Raw genomic sequence first — 21,916 nt, 5'->3', positions numbered from 1 at the left:
TCTCTCAGTGCTGACCATTGGACAGTGCAGTCTCCCTCAGTGCTGAGCCTCAGACAGTGCTATGCTCTCTTGGTGCTGACCCTCGGTCAGCATGGCATTGCCCCTCGATGCTGACCCTTGGACAGTGCAGTGCACTCTCGGTGCTGACCCTCAGACAGTTTGGCGCTCTCTCAGTGCTGACCCTCGGGCAGCGCAGCGCTCCCCCTCGGTGCTGACCCTTGGTCAGTGTAGCATTCCATTGGCGCTGACCCTTGGTCAGTGTAGCGTTCCCTTGGCGCTGATCCCTGGACAGTGCAGTGCTCTCTCGGTGCTGACCCTCAGGCAGTGCGGTGCTCCTCTTTGGTGCTGACCCATAATCTTCGACTGAGCTGAGAGTCCTTGATTTAGGTGTTGAGGAATGTTATGGGGAGATGGTGTGATAGTGGTAATGTCACTGGGCTGGTAAGCCTGGACCTCAGGCTAATATTCTGAGACGTGGGTTCGAATCTTGCCAGGGCAGGTGCTGAGATTTGAATTCACGAACCTAATATTGGGAACTGTCATGAAGACTCATCTGATTCACTAATGACTTTCAGAGTAGGAAATCTGCTATCCTGACCTGATCCTTGCATGTGACTGAAGACCCACAGTGATGTTGTTGAGTCTTGAATGCTGCTCACTCCGATCTCGAGAATGAATTTACAAGGGAGATTAGCTGCCGTCACGTGCTTACCTTGCTTGGTCACAATGAATGTTGTCTTCCTGCAGCAAGTTCTTCGACTGGTGCACAGAACCACAGTGAGTCAACAGGAATCCCAGTACTGTCAGCTCAACCAGTGACAGAGGGAGCTCCCAGAGCAGGGGCAGAGCTGCTTGGAGCTGGCCACAACATCCCAAGGTCAGGAATGGACATCTGCAGAACAGGTAAAACTCAGGTCAGACCCTAGCTAGAGTTTCCAGCTTTGGGCTCCGTGCCTTAGGAAGGGGCTAATGACTATGAAGGGGGTGCAGCCCATGCTGACTGGGATGATTGCAGGAATACAAGGTTACGTTGAGGGAAAATTGCAGAGTCTATTGTGTTGAGTATAGCAGCTTAAGTGGTAATGCAAATGGAGTTTAAGATGCCTAAAGTGTTGTTCAAGTTGACAGAGACAAACTATTTTTTTTCTGCTGTGGGAAGAATCAGAACCAGGAAGCATTAAATGTGAAACAGGTTGTACACGGATGATGTCAGGAAGCATTGTCGAGAGAGCTTCACTTTCAGTTTAGAAGAGCAGACAGAGCTTTATTCTGTATATAACTCTTTACTCTGCTTTACTCTTGTGTTGGTAAATTTAGACCTCACATGCAACTTATTTTTTATTTATTTCAATTGCTAGAGGATCTGATTCAGCAACTTGCCAAGGCGATAGAGGCAGGTGATTCCGTCTTGTCATCTGACTGTGCTGTGAGTCTAGCTCAGCAGAAAGTGTCTCTTGGGATCTGGATGAAGGATGTTTATCCCAATCAACAGATTAGGTAACTACATAGTCACATTCTACACATGATTCAGCATCCAGTACACACCACTGTAAAAGAAGAGCTTTCTACTCTTTTTAGGAAGCCAGAATGTTTACGTAAAACAGCAATGCTGAAATTCATAAAGTGCTTCTGATAAAGTAAACAACTGTCCCCAGTGACAGGAGCCAGAGGATATAGATTCACAGCAGAGTACAATAAAATATCCTCAACTTCCCGTGTTTCTTTTGCTGTGGTCTGGAACTAGCTGCCTCAAATGAAGCAGTGTCAGATGTAACCTTGAAAAGGGAAATGGATAAGTATTTGAGGAGGAGATATTTGCATGCTTCTGGGGAACAGCACGGAAGTGAGACTAGGTGTGGGGCGGTTTTGAGTGTGATATTTGGTGTGCCATTATTTAAATGCACAAGCTGCAAAAGTGCCTTCCTTTGAGCTTCTGGAGAGACAACCCTGGTCATCTGTTGATTCCATCGTGTTACTGAGTCCACTGGGTATTGGTTCAGGATTTAACTATCGGTGAGGTATAATCAGCACTCACTTTCCTAACAATTGGGACCAGTCAGTGAGTGAGAAAATGAAAAGCCAGAATATTTTGTGCATTTGGCTTGATGGGCCGAATGGCCCCTCTCCTGTGCTGTCTCATTCTGTAGAAACTCATCGAGTGGGCAGCAGGAAAGTTTGCATGTTTTTTCCCTTGCTTCCAGGTTAAGGTCTTGTTGTTTCTCCTCTTTCCCTTTAGTATGAGAGTTGAAGTGGAGGATGCCACCTCTTCTGCCACCGTTTTTGTGAAGGTCTTCCCCTATGCAACAGTTTCCACATTAAAGCAACAGGTAACTAAACCCATTTTAATGAGGTACGGGAAGGGTGGGTGAGGGGAGAAGAAATGTTAAGTAAGTTTATGGATGACACCAAGAATTGGCACGAAGGCTAAAAGTGAGGTGGAAGGTGTTAGGTTACAGGAGGATATAAATGGATTAGTCATATGGCAGATCAGTGGCAGATGGAATTTAACTTTAATAAATATGAGATGGTGTGCTTTGAGTATTCCCTTGTCTTGTTATATCATCCAATAAATGGCAAGACACTGTGAAGCTCAGAGGAACAGCGGGAACTTGGAGTGATTTGTCAAAAAAATGCCTGAAGGTAGCAGGACAGGGTAATAAGGCAGTTAAGAAGGCATGTAGGACGCTTGCCTTTATCAGTCATGGTGTTGATTCTTAGAGCAGGGAGGTTATGTTGGAACTGTACAGGACTTTGGTTAGGCTACAGCTGGAGTACTGTTTGCAGATTTGGCCACCAGGAAGGTGTGATTGCATTGAAAGGGGTGCAGAGGATATAGATTCACAGCAGAGGAAATTCATCAGGATATTGTCTGGGATGGAGCATGTCAGCGATGAAGAGAGACTCCATAAGCTGGGCTTGTTTTCTTTGGAGCAGAGAATGTTTGGGGGGGGGGGGGGGGGGTCGGTGCGGAATCTGGTGAGGTATATAAAATTATGAGGGTGTGGACAGAGTGACGAGAAAGTGGTTTTGCCTGTCAGTCGAAGGGTCATTAATGAGGGGGAAATAATTTTAAGGTGAAAGATTTTGAAGTGATTTGAGGAAAGCACCTTTTTTCCCAGGGGGGTGGTAGGAGTCGGGAATGCACTGCCAGGAGGGTGGGTTGGGGTGAGAAACCTCACACCATGTAAAATGTACTTGGACAAGCACTGGAACGGTGGTGACAGTCAAGCATATGGGATTGTGTAGAAAGTAGTATATGTTTGACAGTACAGACTTGATGGGCTGAAGGGCCTCATTTGTGTTGTATGGCTTTAAGATCACCCTTAAAATCAGTCTTTTTAATGCTGTGCCCAATATTTCTGAAATCCTACTGTGGCTTGATGTCATATGTTTTTTTGAACACATCAGTGAGTCTTAAAACTGCTTTATAAAATCAAATTGTTATTTATCAATCCCCAAACTAATCCCATTGTCCCGCTCTATCCCCATAGCCCCGCTCTCTCCCCACAGCCCTGTATCAATCCACAAACTAATCCCACTCCCTCATGCCCTCCCCATAGCCCTGTATCATTCCCAAACTAATCCCACTGCCCCGCTCTGTCCCCACAGCCTTGTATCAATCCCCAAACTAATCCCATTGCCTCACTCTGTCCCCATAGCCCTATGTCGAGAGTGTGTTGCTGGGAAAGCACAACACGTCAGGCAGCATCCGAGGAGCAGGAGAACTGACGTTTCGGACATAAGCCCTTCATCATGGAATGAGGCTTGTGAGCCAAGGGAGCTGAGAGATAAATGGGAGGGGGTCGGAGGGGGGGGGAAGGTAGCTGAGAAAGCGATAGGTGGGTGCAGGTGAGGGAGAGGTTGATAGGTCAGAGGGGGGAGTGATGGATAGTCGGGAGGGCAGTGCTGAGTTGGAGGCTTGGATCTGGGATAATGTGGGGGGAGGGTCCCAAGGCAGAATATGAGGCATTCTTCCTTCAGGTGTCAGATGGTAATGGTGGTGGAGGAGGCCCAGGACCTGCATGTCATTGACGGAGTGAGAGGGGGAGAGTTGAAGTGTTCAGCCACAGGGCAGTGGGTTGGTTGGTGCGGGTGTCTCAGAGATGTTCTCTGAAGCGATCTGCAAGTTGGCGTCCTGTCTTCCCAACGTAGAGGAGACCACATCGGGTGCAACGGATACAGTAGATGACATTGGTAGAGGTGCAGGTAAATTTCTGAATAATGTGGAAGGATCCCTTGGAGCCCTGGATGGAGTTGAGGGGACTAGTGTGAGTGCAGGTTTTGAACTTCCTGAGGTGGCAGGGGAAGGTACCAGGAATGGGGTGTGGGCTGGTGGGAGGGGGCGTGGACCTGATGAGGGAATCACTGAGGGAATGGTCTCTCCAGAATGCTGATAAGGGTATGGAGGGAAATATATCTTTGGTGGTGGGGTCCGTTTGGAGGTGGCTGAAGTGGCAGAGGATGATGTGATGTATGCGGAGGTTGGTGGGATGGAAGGTAATGACCAGGGAGGTTCTGTCTTTGTTGCGTTGGGAAGGGTGGTGGTGCATGAAGTGGGAGGAGATGCACTGGAGGGCATCGTCAACCACGTGGGAAGGGAAATTGCAATCATGGAAGGAGGCGGCCATCTGGGACTTTGAGGTGAAATTGGTCATCCTGGTGGAGACGAAGGAATTGGGAATAAAGGATGGCATTTTTTCAGGAGGTAGTGTGGGAGAAGGTATAGTCTAGGTAGCCATGGGAGTCTGTGGGCTTGTAGTAGATGTCTGTGGTTAGTCGGTCACTGGAAACGATGATGGAGAGGTCCAGAAGGGGAGGGAGGTGTCCTAGATGGTCCAGGTGAATTTGAGGTCGGGATGGAAGGTGTTGGTGTAGTTGATGAACTGTTCAACCTCCTCATGGGAGCACAAAGTGGCGCCAATACAGTCATCGATGTAGTGGAGGAACAGGTGGGGGCTGGTGTCAGTGTAACTCCGGATGATGGACTGTTCCACGTACCCGAAGAAGAGGCAGGCATAGCTGGGTCCCTGCGGATGTCCATGGCTACCCCTTTGGTTTAGAGGAAGTGGGAGGTTTGGAAGGAGAAGTTGTTGATGGTGAGGACCAGTTTGGCCAGGCGGATGAGGGTGTCGGTGGAAAGGTACTGGTTGGGACAGCGTGAGAGGAAGAAACAGAGGGCTTGGAGACCTTCGTCGTGGTGGATTGATGTGTATGGGGACTGGATGTCATGGTGAAGGTGAGGCGTTGGGAGCAAGGAAAGTGAAAATCTTGGAGGAAGTGAAGGATGTGGGTGGTGTCACAAACAGGTGGGGAGTACCTGGACTAAGGGGGACAGGACAGTGTCGAGGTAGGAAGAGATGAGTTCGGTGGGACAGGCACAGGCTGAGACAATGGGTCGACCGGGGAAGTCAGATTTGTGAATCTTAGGAAGGAGGTAGAATCAGGCAGTGTAGGGTTCATGGACAATGAGGTTGGTGGGAGATCTCTGGAAGTGATGAGGTTGTGGAGGGTCTGGGAGATGATGGTTTGGTGATGGGAGGTGAGGTCGTGGCCGAGGGGCAATAGGAAGAGATGTCTGTGAGTTGGTACCTGGCTTCAGCGATGTAGCGGTCAGTTCGCCACACTACTACTGCGTTCCTCTTTATCCGCTGGTTTGATGGTGAGGTTGAGGTTGGAGCAGAGGGAATGGAGGCTGCATGTTGTGAGGGTGGGAGGTTGGAGTGGGGGAGGGGGTAGACAGGTTGAGGCGATCGATGTTATAGCAACAGTTTGAAATGAAGAGGTCAAGGGTGGGTAACAGGCCGGCATGGGGTGTCCAGGTGGATGGGGTGTGTTGGAGGAGGGAGAAGGGGGTCTCGGTGTGTGGGCGGTGTCCTGGTTGAAAAAGTGAGCCCTGAGGCAGCGGAAGAAACATTCCCTGTATCAATCCACAAACGAATCCCACTGTTCCACTCTCTTCCCATAGCCCTGTATCAATTCCCGAAGCAAATCCCACTCCCCGCCCTCTCCTCATAGCCCTGTATCAATCCACAAACTAATCCCACTGCCTCATGCCCTCCCCATAGCCGTGTACCAATCCACAAACTAATCCCACTGCCTCATGCCCTCCCCATAGCCGTGTACCAATCCACAAACTAATCCCACTGCCTCATGCCCTCCCCATAGCCCTGTACCAATCCACAAACTAATCCCACTGCCTCATGCCCTCCCCATAGCCCTGTACCAATCCACAAACTAATCCCACTGCCTCATGCCCTCCCCATAGCCCTGTATCATTCCCCAACCAGTCCACTGCACAGCTGTCTCCACATAACATGCCACACAAACCCTTCGGTCCAACGTGACCAAGTTTCTCAAACTAAGCTAGTCCCATTTACCAGAGTTTGGACCATCTCCCAGTAAACCTTTCCTAACAGGTACCTGTCCAGACATCTTTTCAATGCTGTAACTGTTCCTGTGTCTACCACTTTGGAAGGTCACTCCAATTATGAGCCACCCTCTGTTTGCCCCTAATGTCCTTTGTAAATCTTTCTCTCTCCCTAGTTTTGAACTCTCCCACCTTTGGGAAAATACCTTGGCTCTTCACCTTATCCATGTCCTTTATGACTTTATAAACCTCTGTAAGGTCACTCTTCAACTTCCTAAACTCCAGTGGAAAAAGGTTGTGTCATTTCACAGACTAATGCCACTGGCCTGCTACCTCTCCATAGCCCTGTATCAATCTTTTACAAAACTTTCATTTTGATCTTTGACCGTCTATCCTCACTGTTTTTTGGGACAGTTGATAACCGACTGGGGCTCTGAGTTAGGCTATTTTACTACATTAAAGGTGCTAAATAAATAGTTATTATTCTGTGTTAGGTATTCCGAGAGTTTGGGTTCCACCCTACGGTTCAGCGCTGGATCATTGGCCAGTGCTTGGCGACTGATCACAGAACTCTGAGCTCATACGGTGTGAGGAAGGATGGGGACACAACCTTCCTGTACCTGCTGTCAGCGAAGCTAGCCAACTTACCGCGGCGTCAGTATGAGGAGGAGCAGGCTCTCGCTGTCATGGCCCATGATGAGGTGTCCATCAATATGCAGAGGAGGGAGAGCCTTCTGGAGGAAGAGAAGAGGAAGTACAGTACATTACCGAGCAAGCTGCCTGTGAATCAAGGTGTGGTAAACATGCCAAATATGTAATCCAGGAATAGTGCAAGCCAAGAGAAATCACGTGGAGTAAATGGGTCTCTCAGTCAGTCCAGCCTCATTCATGCCTCAACCTTGAATTATCATTGATCCATATCACTTGGCGTCCTCTCTGTCTGTCTATCTAGCACACTTTTACATTGTCTCTCTCTTGCCCTCCCACTCCCATGTCTTGCAGTCTTACCCATTCTTGCTCTCTCTCTCTCTCTCTCTCTCGCAGTCTTTCACATTCTCTCTTCTGTACTCTCCTAACCCGCCTCTCACTCTTTCACATGCTCACACGCTCTCACCCCTACTAGCAGGATTAAATGCACTCTGTCTTCCTTGCTTGCTTACCACCTATTCTCCTGTCCCTTGCTCACTTTCACTGTCTTTCTTTGTATCATATTAACCTCCTCTCTCAACACTGCTGTTAATAAGAATCCTTTAAGAAGAACAGTGTTGAAGCATATTGATCTGTATTCTTGACACAGATTGGTGTGTTCCTTGGGGCCTGACCATTAAGTCAGCATTTGTCATGATGCATATATGTTTGTAGATAGTAAAAGCTGCAAATTGTTGCGAGCATGAATTCAAATCTCAACAGTGAACTTGTGAAGTTCCAATTCTTGAATTTAGTGTCAGTCCTGCTTAGTTGTACCCGATTGATCAGCTATCATTTCATGGGTTCAAGACAGACCCCAGAAATTGGAATACTTCATAGAGTTGAAAGGTTAGTACTGGGCGTGTCACACTGTCGGAGGGTCACTGCTGAGGGACCGCTGCACTGCACTGTTGGAAGGTTAGGGCTGAGAGAGTGCTGCACTGTCGGAGGGTCAGCACTGAGGGAGCGCCGCACTGTCGGAGGGTCAGTGCTGAGGGAGTGGGCACTGTCGCAGGGTCAGTGCTGAGGGAGCGCCGCACTGTCGGAGGGTCAGTGCTGAGGGAGCCCGCACTGTCGGAGGGTCAGTGCTGAGGGAGCGCCGCACTGTCGGAGGGTCAGTGCTGAGGGAGCGCCGCACTGTCGGAGGGTCAGTGCTGAGGGAGCGCCGCACTGTCGGAGGGTCAGTGCTGAGGGAGCGCCGCACTGTCGGAGGGTCAGTGCTGAGGGAGCGCCGCACTGTCGGAGGGTCAGTGCTGAGGGAGCGCCGCACTGTCGGAGGGTCAGTGCTGAGGGAGCGCCGCACTGTCGGAGGGTCAGTGCTGAGGGAGCGCCGCACTGTCGGAGGGTCAGTGCTGAGGGAGCGCCGCACTGTCGGAGGGTCAGTGCTGAGGGAGCGCCGCACTGTCGGAGGGTCAGTGCTGAGGGAGCGCCGCACTGTCGGAGGGTCAGTGCTGAGGGAGCGCCGCACTGTCGGAGGGTCAGTGCTGAGGGAGCGCCAGAAGGTCAGCGCCAACAGTGCGCTGTAAATTCGGGGCTGTCAATTTTGAAGATATATTCAATTGTGTCTCCTCTCAGATTCTGTAACATAATCTGCATAATGGGCAACACTCATTAAGTCTTTGTAAATGATTTGAATGAAATCTGTGTTTCCTCAGGTGGAGTTCCCCCTAAGAGCAGGGATGGAAGGATGGACCTCAATAATATTACTCAATGTGTCAATCTGGAGCTGAAATCACTTCAGTCTCTCTCATTACATGATGCACGGAGCAGACCCTCACAGCAATCTTCCCCTGCATCATCACAGGTATCCTTGGAAACAGGCCAGTGATAAACTCATGTGTTGCTACGTTCTGCTCCTTGTTTTACAGAGAGGATCTAGGCAAACAAGAAAATACACAAAGATTCAGAAGGAGCTGGAAGGCTATATGAGGGAAGTGTGAAGCTAATGTCACCATTGGTAGGCCCAGCTTTGGCATCTTGACCCTAAACTCTATAATTCCCCCGCCAAATCTCTCCCCCTGACCTTACCCATTAAAGTATACATCTTTTGGCTGAGATTTTGGCCAGCTGTCCTGATGTTCCATCATGTTGCTCGGTGCTGGATTTTTTCATAAAACTCTGAGGTAGATTTGGATGTTTTGCTATGTTGGAAGTGTTATAGAACATAGAACAGTACAGCACAGAACAGGTCCTTCAGCCCACGATGTTGTGCAGACCATTGATCCTCATGTACGGTAAACCTAATGTACGAACCCTCAAATGTCTGTGACCATATGCATGTCCAGCAGTCTCTTAAATATCCCCAATGACCTCGCTTCCACAACTGCTGCTGGCAACGCATTCCGTGCTCTCACAACTCCCTGCGTAAAGAACTCGCCTCTGACATCCCCTCTATACTTTCCGCTAAACAGCTTAAAACTATGACCCCTCGTGTTAACAATTTCTGCCCTGGGAAAAAGTCTCTGGCTGTCAACTCTATCGATGCCTCTCATTATCTTGTACACTGTTATATAAATGCTTGCTGACGTTGTATGCTGTAATTGGAAATGTACCCAACAAAAACTTGACAACTGGAACGAAGTTACAGACAAATTTTCTCCTTTAACTCCTCTCACTTTATTTAGATACAAAGATGTGACCGTGGGTACCTCCACACACCCCAGTTATGCCCCTATCACTGTGTGGGCTACATGGAACATTCCCTGTTCCAGTTCTCCTCAGATACCCCCTTTCAACTCTTGCTCTGGTACGTCGATGACATCATCGGTGCTGCTTTCCTGTCTTGTTTGGAATTGTAAATATTCATCAATTTTGCTTCCAATGGCCACCCCACTGTCACCTTCACCTGGTCCACCTCTGATTCCTCCCTTCCCTTCTTTGACTGTTAGCTGCTTTGTACATGATCACATCTGCTGCTTGGGAAGATTCAGTCATATTCTCCAGTTCCTTTGTCTCATCTGTTCTGAGCAGGGGGTGGCTCAGAAATGTCCACGTTTTCCCTCAGCTGAGGATTCCTTGCTACCGGGGTTGACGGGGCCTTTAGCTGTGTCTGATCCAACACCCACCCTTCTGCCCTCACCCCTTCTTATCCCTCCCACAACAGTTAGAGGGATCCCCCTTGTCCTCATCTATCATCCCACATCCAAAGGATTGCCGCCATTTCCATCACCACCAGACACACATTCCCCTCCCCTCACCTCCCCTCCCTTTTCAGCCTTCTGCAAAGATTGTTCCTTCGGTACTCCATGGCCCACTCCTTCTCCATTCCCAACACAATCCCACAGCAACTTCCCTTGTAACCGCAGAAAGTGTAACACCTGCCCATTTACTTCCTCCCTCCTCACTGTCCAAGGGCCCAAACACAACTTCCAGGTGAAGGAAGGCAGCACGGTGGCTCAGTGGTTAGCACTGCTACCTCACAACACCAGGGTCCCAGGTTCGATTGCAGCCTCGGGTGATTGTGTGGAGTTTGCACATTCTCCCCGCATCTGCATGGGTTTCCTCCAGGTGCTCCGGTTTCCTCCCACAGTCCAAACATGTGCACGTCAGATGAATTGGCCATACTAAATTGCCTATAGTATTAGGTGCATTAGTCAGAGGAAAATGGGTCTCGGTGGATTATTCTTCGGAGGATTGGTGTGGACTGATTGGGCCGAAGGGCCTGTTTCCACACTAGGGAATCTAATCTAATCAACACTTTACCTGCTTCACTCACTCTTTCGCTCTCTTGCTGTCTCTGCCTCTGAACTCCATCTCCATCTATCTGTTCACCTCTTTCCCCCTACCATCCTTAACCCCATCACCGCCAGAAAGGCCACCAGCTTCTGTCATTTCTGAAGAAGGGTGACTGGACCTGAAAAGTTCACTCTGCTTTCCCTCCAAAGGTGCTGCCAGGTCTGCTGAGTTTCTTGAGTGATTTCTTGTTTTTGTTTCACGGAATAGTTGTTTTTCTGATATCCCTGCCTATTGCTGTGTGTTCAATTCCCGTTGGTGGCCACTTAAAATCTCCCCCCTTTCCTTTTCTGTCTAACAGGCAGGCTGGGCGTGTGTAAAGTGTACCTACATTAATAAACCCACTCGACCAGGATGTGAAATGTGCAGCAGCCCTCGACCACCAGACTACTGTGTGCCCCAGAATTATAAACCTGATGATGAAGAGCTCTATCGCATCTTGCAGGAAAAGGAGGCAATGCAGAGACATCAACAGGTAATAATGAAACTGCTCCAGTGCAGGCATCTTAGTAACTACTATAAGCTACCCTTTGAGGTCTTGTATTCAAAATGTCCTGTGAAAATTCCCAAGAGAATGTGGTGTACTTTATTCAGCATCCATAGTGACAGAGAAACTATTCCATCCCTAGGAGAAATCTGTGCTAGCTTTCCATCCCCAGAGGCTTGGTTAGCACATTAGGATGATTATGTGGTTGTTTTTGACTGGTCCAGACTTGATGGGCCGAAAGGCCTTGTTCTGTGCTGCAGACTCTGACGCTAAGCAGGACAAATCCAACCCATCCAATTGCCACCTTACTGTCAATCGTCAGCAAAGTAATGAATTAGATTGTCAACAGAGCTTTCGCACAGCACCTACTCCACAGGGTCACTCAGCTGCTGACCTCATTACATGGACAAATGAGTTCAGTTCCAGAGTTGCAGTGAGATTAAGTGCTCTTGACATTTGACTTGAGTATGGCATCAAGGACAAATTTTTAGCAAAACTAGAGTCAATGGGAATCTGGTAGAAATTCTGCTGATTGGAGTTATATCTTGCACATAGGAAGATGGTTGTGGTTGTTGCAGGTCAGTCATCTCAGCCCCAGGACATCTCTGCAGGAGTCCCTCAGGGTAGTGTCCTCGACCCAACCATTTTCAGCTGCTTCATCAACGACCTTCCCTTCATCATAAGGTCAGAAGTGGGGATGTTCGCCAATGAATGCGCAATGTTCAGCATTACACAAGTGTCCATGTGCAGCAACATGTAGATATCATTCAGGCTCGTGCTATTGAGTAGTAGGTAATATTCGCACCACACAAGTGCTGGACAATGACCATCTTTAACAAGGGAAGGTCATTGGAAACCAGAGTGTAAATCAGAGTGGCGCTGGAAAAGCACAGCAGGTCAGGCAGCATCCAAGGAGCAGGAAAATCGACGTTTCAGGCAAAAGCCCTTCATCAGGAATAGAACCATAGTTCATTGGCAATCAACAGCATTGCCATCACTATATCTCTCCCCCCGCCACTTTCAACATCCTGGGGATTACGGTTGATCAATAGCTGAGCGAGACTTGCCATATAAACACAGTGACTCGCTAAATACCTTTTGACTATAATATGCCTCCCTTTGGCGTTTATGGCTAAGGATGTACTGAGATTGGAGACAATTTAGAGTGATTGAGTAGGCTGATTTCCTGGGGCGAATGGTTGGTTTATTAGGAATGGCTAAATAGGTTCAGTCTTTATTCCTTAGAATTTAGTAGAATGAAGGATGGTTTTATTGAAAAATAGAAGATTCTGAGGGGGCTTGACAGGGTAGATGTTAAGAAGTTGTTTGTCCTTGTGGGGAATTCTTAAACTAAGGAACATGGAGAATAAGAGGCCTCTCATTTATGTTTTGCTTCCCTGGGTTAGCGCAGGAAGCCAAGCTCTGTTATCTCCAGAGTCATCACAATTTACAAATGTTAGTAAAGTATGCCAAGTCCCAATTTACACATTAGTTACACTCCGATTACCAGAAAAATACAAACCAGGTTTCTGTACTTCATAAAAAAGACTACGTTAAAAATGAATAGAATCTAATCACAGATTAGCAGATATGCGCCGTTGATATATGACTACTGGCTAAAACTCTAATCCCATGCAAAGATTTCCCTCCACGCACTCAGCGGTGGGCATGGTCATTACAATGAGCTGACACACAAACCTGGACACATCAGCCATGATCTTGTTCAATGGTGGAACAGGTTAGTGGGGCTAAATATCCTACTCACCCTCCGATTTCCTATGTCCTTGTGTTTTCCCAAAACGGTGGCTCTACCGTCTAGAAGGACAAAGCAAAAGATACATGGATACAACCTGCCAGATTCCACTCTCCTGAGCCACATACCATCCTGACTTGGGATAATGGTGGAACATAGAAACATATGAATAGGACGAGGCCACTCAGCCCCTTGTGACTGCTGCACCCTTTGACTAGATCATAGCAGGACATCAGTCTAAAAGCTCTGGTCCCATTCTGTCCCCCTCCCCCTTGATTTCATTCCTAATTAGAAATCTGTCACTTTGTTTCTTGAGATGATTGACTGAGCTTCCATAGCATGGAGCTGAAAATGTGTTGCTGGAAAAGCGCAGCAGGTCGGGCAGCATCCAAGGAACAGGAAATTCGACGTTTCGGACATAAGCCCTTCATCAGGAATGAGGAAAGTGTGTCCTGCTGCGCTTTTCCAGCAACACGTTTTCAGCTCTGATCTCCAGCATCTGCAGACCTCACTTTCTCCTCCCATAGCATGGAGTTTGTTTCTGGCGTAGGGAGTTCTGAAGTTTCACTGTCCTCTTGAGTGTGAGGAAAAAATTCCACCTCCACTCAGTCCTAAAGTGACCTTCATCCTGAGGACTGCGACTGTGGCCAAAGTCTCAGCAGTCTGAGCCAACAGCATGCACTAGGTTCAATGTTCTTTTCTGCCTGATTTATACCACTGTGACTATTCTTGGGATGTTTTTTAGTGATTAAGATGGTTTGAAAGTTTTTGCTGTCTGCAAGAGAATCATGGCGATTTCTAATCTCATTGTAAAGCTTTAAAAGAAAACAGCAAACGCTGATCATGTCGGTGATTGTTTGTGATCAAAGTTTTTGCTGTTTATATAAGGATAGTGCTTTCAATTTTCTTAAGTTATCTCTGAGTTTCTGGTAGATAATCTGTAGCTGAACTGTTCACCTTTCTCCCTGAAATCAAATATACGAGCTTAAAGCTTGCGCGAGCAGAAAGTAGAAACTGGTGTGATGTCAGAGGTGTAACTGTACATATGCAGAGGGATCTGTGTTAGGAATATACACTCCTTATTCTGAGCTGCGACCCCTGCTTAGAGACCCCCAGCATCATCTATCCTGGCGAGTTCTGTTTTGGAGAAAAGAATTTTGAAAGTTTCTGTAAGGTTACCTCTCATTCTTCTCCATTCCCAATTTCCTGTGTCTAACTTCATAGGGTAGTCCCACCATATCAGGAATTAAAATCTGGTGATCCTTCACAGCAATCCCTGTACAGCAGATTTTGACCTTCCTTGGGTAAAGAGGGGAAAACTGTAGACCGTAAGACCATAAGAAATAGGAGTGGAAGTAAGGCCATTCGGCCCATCGAGTCCACCCTGCCGTTCAATCATGGCTGATGGGCATTTCAACACCATTTACCTGCACTCTCCCCATGTCCCTTAATTCCTTGTGAGATTAAGAATCTATCAATCTCTGCCTTGAAGACATTTAACATCCCGGCCTCCACTGCACTCCGTGGCAGAAAATTCCACAGGCCCACCACTTTCTGGCTGAAGAAATGTCTCTTCGTTTCCATTCTAAGTTGACCCCCTCTAATTATAAGGCTGTCCCACGAGTCCTAGTATCCCCACCTGATGGAAACAGTTTCCCAGCATCCATCCTTTTTAAGCTCTGCATTATCCTGTAAGTTTCTATTAGATCTCCCCTCAACCTTCTCAACGATAATGAATACAATCCTAGGATCCTCAGCCATCCTCAGTACGTTAGACCTACCATTCCAGGGATCATCCGTGTGGATCTCTGCTGGACACGCTCCAGTGCCAGTATGTCTTTCCTGAGGTGTGGCGCCCAAAACTGTACACTGTATTCTAAATGGGGCCTAACCAGAGCTTTATAAAGTCTCAGTAGCACATTGTTGTTTTTACATTCCAACCCTCTTGAAACCCTACTAGAGGAGTCTGTATTGTCATGCCCTCCATGTCTCTGGGTCAAAAACCTGGAGCTCCCTCCCTGACAGTTGTGTGGGTGCACTGACCCCACATGGACTGCAGACTTACAAAATGGCAGCTCACCCATCACCTTCTCAAAGTCAACTTAGGAATGGGGAATAATTGCTGGCCCAGCCAACAATGTCCATGTTCTGTGAGCAAATGTTTTTTCAAAGAAAAATTGTGTGCAGCGTATATGAAGTATGAAAGTGCTAGTTACACTCTCAAACATTGTGATTCCTCACCCATGTGAGCTCCTGCAGGGTCCACCTGCTTACATTGACCTCAGTAAGAGCAGCCTGTAGTTTCTGTGGTGTTCCAGAGTGTTATCTCATTTACGGTTTAATTTCTGAGGGACCAGTAAGGACACTGAAAGTCAGCAGGTTTTGTGTATAAACTTAAATGTTCCGCAGTAGATCTCGGTCAGTTCACTGTCTCTTTTGACATCCTACGTGATGTTAACAGGTTCCACTGCAAGAGGTGCCATGCTTTAGATTCATGAAGAAGCGTGTTGGTTTCCGAATTCCGTTCGGACAGATTCATTCTTCTCCTCTTTCTTTTTTGAATCAGCAGGAAAAAGGAAGGAGGGAAGAATGTTTGTCTACAGTCAGCGCACAGAGACTTGCCTTGGCAGAGATTGACAAGCTGCTACCCCCTGACTGACTGACTGTGGTCCTCCAACCTGCCTGTCCATTGGAGACTGTGGCAGGGGGAGGTGGTGGGCGAGGAGGGTCGTGATGGAGCTTCGCACTGGCACAGATACCAAGATGCCACAGCCCTGTTTCCCAGCCTTGTACCTACTACCCCTTCAGAGGACAGTTCATGGAACCAGCTTTCTGTTTGCACAGCTGTCAGCAGCCGAAGCAGGATGAACTAAGGGGTAATAGATGGGTAACCTGGACTCTACTGTTACTCAAATAAGTTATAGAAACAGCTACCAGTGAAAGTGCTGCTATTCAGAGTGTGTGCCCACACCCTGGTAGCTGCTGCCATTTATTGAATGCTTAAAGCAGGTTTTACAGGTGGGAAGTCTTCACTTCCAGACTGTCGAGCTAATGAATGTACAACTGAAAGGGGATTATTTTGTTATTTCCTTTTGTGAGCAAATTAAAATAGAAACACTGCTTTCAGTAGGTACAATGCAATTATTAGTTCCTTCATTTCAAAGCGTGTTGTGTTTCAGCTCTCCTGTTGCTCAGAAAGCTGTCCCATTCCCAAGTTGAATGCAATGCTTCTGTCTCCCTGCTTGAATGATCTTTCTGCATACTGGTCAAATATCAGTCAGAAAGCTGCAACTCTGCACTGTCAGAGAGTCAATGCTGAGGGAGGGTCAGCGCTGAGGGAGTGCCGCACTGTTGGAGGGTCAGCGCTGAGGGAGTGCCGCAGTGGTCAGAAACAGAAGCTGCCTCATGGAAACCGGCCACTTGACCCTCCTGTCAGAGTCTATATTTGCTCCCCAAACAGGGAAATTGTTCTCAACACCTTGGTCAGTTCTCAGTTCCATTCATCCTCGTTTCTGTCCTCCTCTTTCCCATCGCATCTTCTGCCTCAACCATTAATCCTGGGATTGTCATTCCTCTTTTGCTCATCTCTAAATTGTTTTTATTTTATTTTGGGGTCTGCAGTCCCTGATAAGATCCCGAACCCTGAAAAGACTGGTTCTTTGCCAAAGCTTTTCATTTGGCCCTCATCAGAGGACATGCTGGAATACCAAATCTCAGACTGATTATCTGGTGGCTGAAGGTGTGCTGATCGGTTGATAAGTTGACAAAAGCATCACGGCATTGCCATGGATAAAGCAGGGGGCTTATCCTACCCCATTGCTTTCGACATGGTAATGCCTTGGACATCAACTTGCCAAATCAGTACCCTTCCCTCCTGACATATGGATCATTGTCCTGTTTGGAATTTGGCATTCTTGTAGTTGTCCTAATGAGTGCAACATGAAAAACGTCAACAAGATGTTACTGATTTTGCTTTTAACAAGATTCAAATCCTTCACTCATGAAATAGTTTTTGATGTATCTCACTCTATAGTCATTCAGCCTTCAAAAACTGTTTCTGGGAAAGAACAGAAAACATGAATTACAACCCTTTTAATTCTTTTTGCCTAATTTAAGACAGCACTCTGTCAAATCTGTATTTCATCCTGTTGGCCTCAGTATCCTCTAAACCTGCACATTGTACTTTAACAAGGATCTTTTTAAGGTTTTATTTTCTGCTGTATCATTGGTTATCTTTCATGCGAGATAAACCATTTAATCTTAAATGTTATACCCCTGGGAGAGGCACTGGTGTAGTGACAATGTCTCTGAGTTAGTAAGGCAGAGAGCTAGACCCTGGAGACATGACTTCAAATTCTGACACTGCAGCTGATGGAATTTGAATTGAATCATTGATGTGAAATTTAGAACCAGTCCACCACTGACAATGAAACCCTTGTGATTAGCATAAAAACCTGTCTGGTTCACTAATGTCCTTCTGCCCTGCTTATCTGGACGGGTCTACATGTGACTCCAGACCCACAGTCTCCTCACTGCTCTCTTGACACGGCCAAACAAGCCACCCAGATCAGGGGCAATTTCATGATTCCTGTTAGAAAGAGGTGGGAAGGCAATTGGTGAGAAAAACACACGGAATCTGGAGAAGGATACAGACAGTTTAAACAAGTGGGAGAAAACTTGGCAGGTGGAATATGTGAGGGTCTGCACTTAAGGCAGGGAGAATAGAGGAATTGAATATTGTTTAAGTGGAAGAAGACTGCAGGAAGCTGCAGAGTAGAGGGATTTGCGAGTCCTAGTCCTTGAATATCAAAAAGCTAGCATCTACGTTCATCAGGTAATGGGGAAGGCAAAAAGGATGTTGGCATTTATTTCAAAGGAATTGAAGTCTAAAAGTCAGGAGGTTTTGCTAAACAAGCACTAGTCAGACCCCAGTTGGAATACTGTGAACAGTTTTGGGCTCCTTATCTAAGGATAAATATACTGGCAATGGAGGCAGTTGGAGAAGGTTCATTTAGCTGATCCCAGGTTTGCATGAATTGTTTCCCGAGGAATGGTTGGGTAGGTTGGGTCTGTGCTTCATTGGAGTTGAGAAGAATGAGAGGTGACCTTATTGAAACATTCAAGTTCCTTAGGAAGATGTGGAAAGGTTGTTTCCCCTTGTGGGACCAGAGGGCGTTAACTCGGATGTGGAGGTGCCGGTGTGGGATTGGGGTGGACAAAGTCTGAAGTCACATGGTACCATGTTGTAGCCCAATAGGTTTAATTGAAATCACAAGCTTTCAGAGTGCTGCACCTTCAAGTGCACTTCACTGTGGATGCTGTCAAAATCAGAAACAAAACCAAAAATTGCTGGAAAAGCTCAGCAGGTCTGGCAGCATCTTTGGACAGAGAAAGCAGAGTTAACATTTCTGGTCAAGTGACTCTTCCTCAGAAATTAGTAAATCGAAGGCTATGGGGATACGGCAGGAAAGTGGGATAGAGGATCAGATCAGCCGTGATGTCATTGAATGTCAGAGCAGACTCAATGGGCTGAATGGCCTGCTGCTCCTACATTTTATGGTCATAGGATCCTCTATTCCACTTTCTCCTCTTAGTCTTCTGTTATTAAGCCAATAATTCCGTGAAGGTCAACTCAAATCTCAGCATGACGGTTTTTGAATTTCATTTCAGTTTCCTGATTGAGGTTTTTAAAATTACAAATGGTTTGGACAGAGTAGATGTAGAGAGAATGGATGCTTAGATGCTCGGTGTGGTTCCCACACTTGAAACAAGTGACCGTCTGAAAGAGTTTATAGAACATAGAACATGGAAAAGTACAGCGCAGTACAGGCCCTTCGGCACTCAATGTTGCACCGACCGAAGCCTACCTAACCTACACTAGCCCAATAACCTCCATATGCTTATCAAATGCCCACTTAAAAGACCATAAAGAGGAAGAGTCCACCACTGCTACTGGCAGGGCATTCCATGAACTCACAACCCGCTGAGTAAAGTTTGGAAGAGGTTTGCCAGACACTCCCAGGGTTTTGCGCTGAGGAAGGGCGGAGTTTTAATTGGAGAAACTTCAGTTCTTTTTGGTGTAGAGGAGATTTAATTTGATTTATTGTAGTCACGTGTACCTAAGTACAGTGAAAAGTTCTGTTTTGTGAGCAGTACAAGCAGATTACAGCAAACAAGGACATAAGCTCATAGGGCGCTTAGACAGAGCAAGGTATACAATTGCACAGGAAATGTACAAAGTAGGATCAACATTAATGATTTCACACATGTCTATAGGAATATGACCGGTAAGAGAGAAGGAAAAAAAAGTCCTTTTAGCTGATGGTGTAGGAGTAGGGAACACAGATTTAAGGTTTTGAGCTAGAGAAGCAGGAGAGTTATGAGGAAGAACTTTCTTCCACAGTGCATCGTAATGACCTGGAACTAGTTGCCCATGAGGTCAAATGGGAATTAGATGGGGACTTGATGGAAATTAGCCTGCAGTGTGATGGCCATTGAGTGGGACTGACAGAATTTCTCCAAGGGGAATCATTATGGGCTTATTCAGCTGAATGGCCGCTTTCTGTGCTATTTGGACTCTGCGACAGTTGAAATGGGAGGAGGGTCATGAACGCTTGTTGAGCCGAGTGGCCTGTTTATATACTGGATATTCTGTGTCACTTAATCAAATTAGAGAAATAACCGAATTGTCTCCGTAACGCTAACCATAAAACTGTTGGATTATTGCAAAGTCCCATTTGTTTCACTTGGGGAAGGGACTCTGCCCTCCCTCCCGCAGCAAGAGTCAATCATTCAGGGAAATAGCCCAGCAGGCTACCCAGGTGTGTTCAAGGTGATGTCTCTCCACCACCACCACCACCTCCAGAGCTTTGAGGTTTGTCAGTCACTGGACTACACTTATCAGCAACATCCACATCTTGTGAATGTATACATTATTAAAAAATCAATAGTCACTGATTAGTGACAGACTGTCCTGTCTCAAAGGCCACTCTTGGCTCTTCTCCCAGTCAAGGTGAGAGGGAACTGCACAGGGGAGCACGAGAACACAGGCAGTGCTGGTAGGAGCAGGGTCAGCAAAGGGAGGAAGTATTAGAATCGTCTGCCAAATAAAGCCAGAGTCCCCTCCTTTTCTCCAGTGCACTTCAAAGAACAGTTAAGAATCAGCCACAGTGCTGTGGAACTGGAGTCACGTGTAGGCCAGACGATGGCAGATTTCCTTCCCTGAAGGGTATTCCAGACCCAGATGGGTTTTTACCACAATCTCGTCGTTTTTGGTCACCATGATTGCAACCAACTTTTATAACCAGATTTATTTAATCACTTAAATTTTAATTCTTTGAGTTTCCATTGTGGGACTTCAACTCCTGGATCATTAATGCAGCTCTCTGGATTATTACTGTTGTAGGAGAAAGTGAGGTCTGCAGATGCTGGAGATCAGAGCTGAAATCAGATGCTGGAGAATCAGAGATTCGACATTTCGGGATAAGCCCTGAAGAAGGGCTTATGCCCGAAACGTCGAATCTCCTGTTCCTTGGATGCTGCCTGACCCGCTGCGCTTTTCCAGCACCACATTTTCAGCTCTTATTACTGTTGTAGTCTTATTGAAGAGAGAGACATTGCAGAAGCTTTTTGTCTGGCATGCATCAGGACACGTGCACAAATGTTACAATTTTGAATCATCACAACAAATTATACTACAGGTGAAAGAAGGTTGGCAAGTTGTCTGACTGGTTGAGATGTTATCCTGGAGTAGACAGGGATCTTGAAGAGTCAATTGTTCACCATTGTTTTGGCACAGCAGCCTTGGCCAATCAGAATTGACCTGCCAAATCAGCATCTTTCTATCCTGAAGCATGCAGTGGTGTGATGCTTTTGAAATGTGGCATTTTTGCGTTTATCCTGATATGTAAAAGAAGGAAAGGTTTTCGTTAACATGACTGTCTTTACAGTAAGATTCAAATCCTTGACTGCTGGAAATAGATGTTGCTTTAATTACCTTACTCCAAACAGCTGTAATCTTCAAACCTTTCACCCATTATCTCTCTCCTGTGAACAAAAATTAAAAATATATTGCAAGTCTTTAGTTTTATTTATTGCCTTATTTCAATATTTCATTTCTGATAAATTCATGTTGTACCCACTTTAAACCATTGCTGCGTTACAATCATTTATACTACAGGAAAACAGAAATTGATGATTGGTTGGCAAGTCTACTCTGATTGGCCAAGGTGTTACCATGGAGAAAGCTATGGTGATATATTCAACTCCCAGCTCCTGGATGTGGGAGTCATTGGCTACACACAATATTTATATCCTGTCCCTAGTTGCCCCCTTGAGAGGGTGGGGGTGAGCTGCCTTCTTGAACCGCTGCAGTCCATGTGTTGTAGGTTGACCCATATTGTCCTTAGAGAGGGAATTCTAGGATTCTGACCCAGCGACACTGAAGGAACAGCATTATATTTCCAAGTCAGGATTGTGAGTGGTTTGGAGGGGAACTTACAGGGGATGGTGTTCCCAGGTATCTATTGAGCTTGCCCTTCTAGATGAAAGTGGTTGTGGGTTTAGAAAGCAAATTAAAAATAAAATACAACAGGTGCTGGAAACCTGAAACAAACGTTAAAAACCCCAGAGAAACTCAGCAGCTCTGGCAGAGTCTGTGGGGAGAGAAACAAAGTTAACGTTTTAAGTCTGGAATGATATTCTGGCTCGGCAGGTGCTGCCAGACCCTCTTGAATTTCTCAAACGATTTCTGTGGTATGGATTTGGAAAGTGCTGTCTAAGCACACTCCGAATTTCTGCAGTGTATCTTGCTATTGCTGCTGCTACTGAATGTCATTGATGGAGGGAGTGGGTGTTTGTGGATGTGGTGCCAATCAAGTGGGCTGCTTTA

The 21,916-nt window shown here is 46.6% G+C and overlaps 1 protein-coding gene across 1 annotated transcript in view; it reads left to right on the top strand.

Moving 5' to 3' along the window:
• The window catches only part of shrprbck1r (sharpin and rbck1 related), a 47,750-nt gene that overhangs the window by 8,742 nt on the left and 17,092 nt on the right, over positions 1 to 21,916 (top strand). The window contains exons 3-8 of the mRNA XM_060825253.1: positions 748 to 903; positions 1,359 to 1,497; positions 2,237 to 2,327; positions 6,862 to 7,159; positions 8,710 to 8,858; positions 11,088 to 11,261. Of these exons, the coding sequence (XP_060681236.1) occupies positions 748 to 903; positions 1,359 to 1,497; positions 2,237 to 2,327; positions 6,862 to 7,159; positions 8,710 to 8,858; positions 11,088 to 11,261 (1,007 nt within the window). The remainder of the gene's footprint in view (positions 1 to 747; positions 904 to 1,358; positions 1,498 to 2,236; positions 2,328 to 6,861; positions 7,160 to 8,709; positions 8,859 to 11,087; positions 11,262 to 21,916) is intronic.

This window comes from Hemiscyllium ocellatum, chromosome 5, assembly GCF_020745735.1.
Source record: "Hemiscyllium ocellatum isolate sHemOce1 chromosome 5, sHemOce1.pat.X.cur, whole genome shotgun sequence".
Classification (NCBI taxonomy): Eukaryota; Metazoa; Chordata; class Chondrichthyes; order Orectolobiformes; family Hemiscylliidae; genus Hemiscyllium; species Hemiscyllium ocellatum.
Note: the sequence above shows the minus strand (reverse complement) of the source record. Positions and strands in the feature narration are given on the sequence as shown.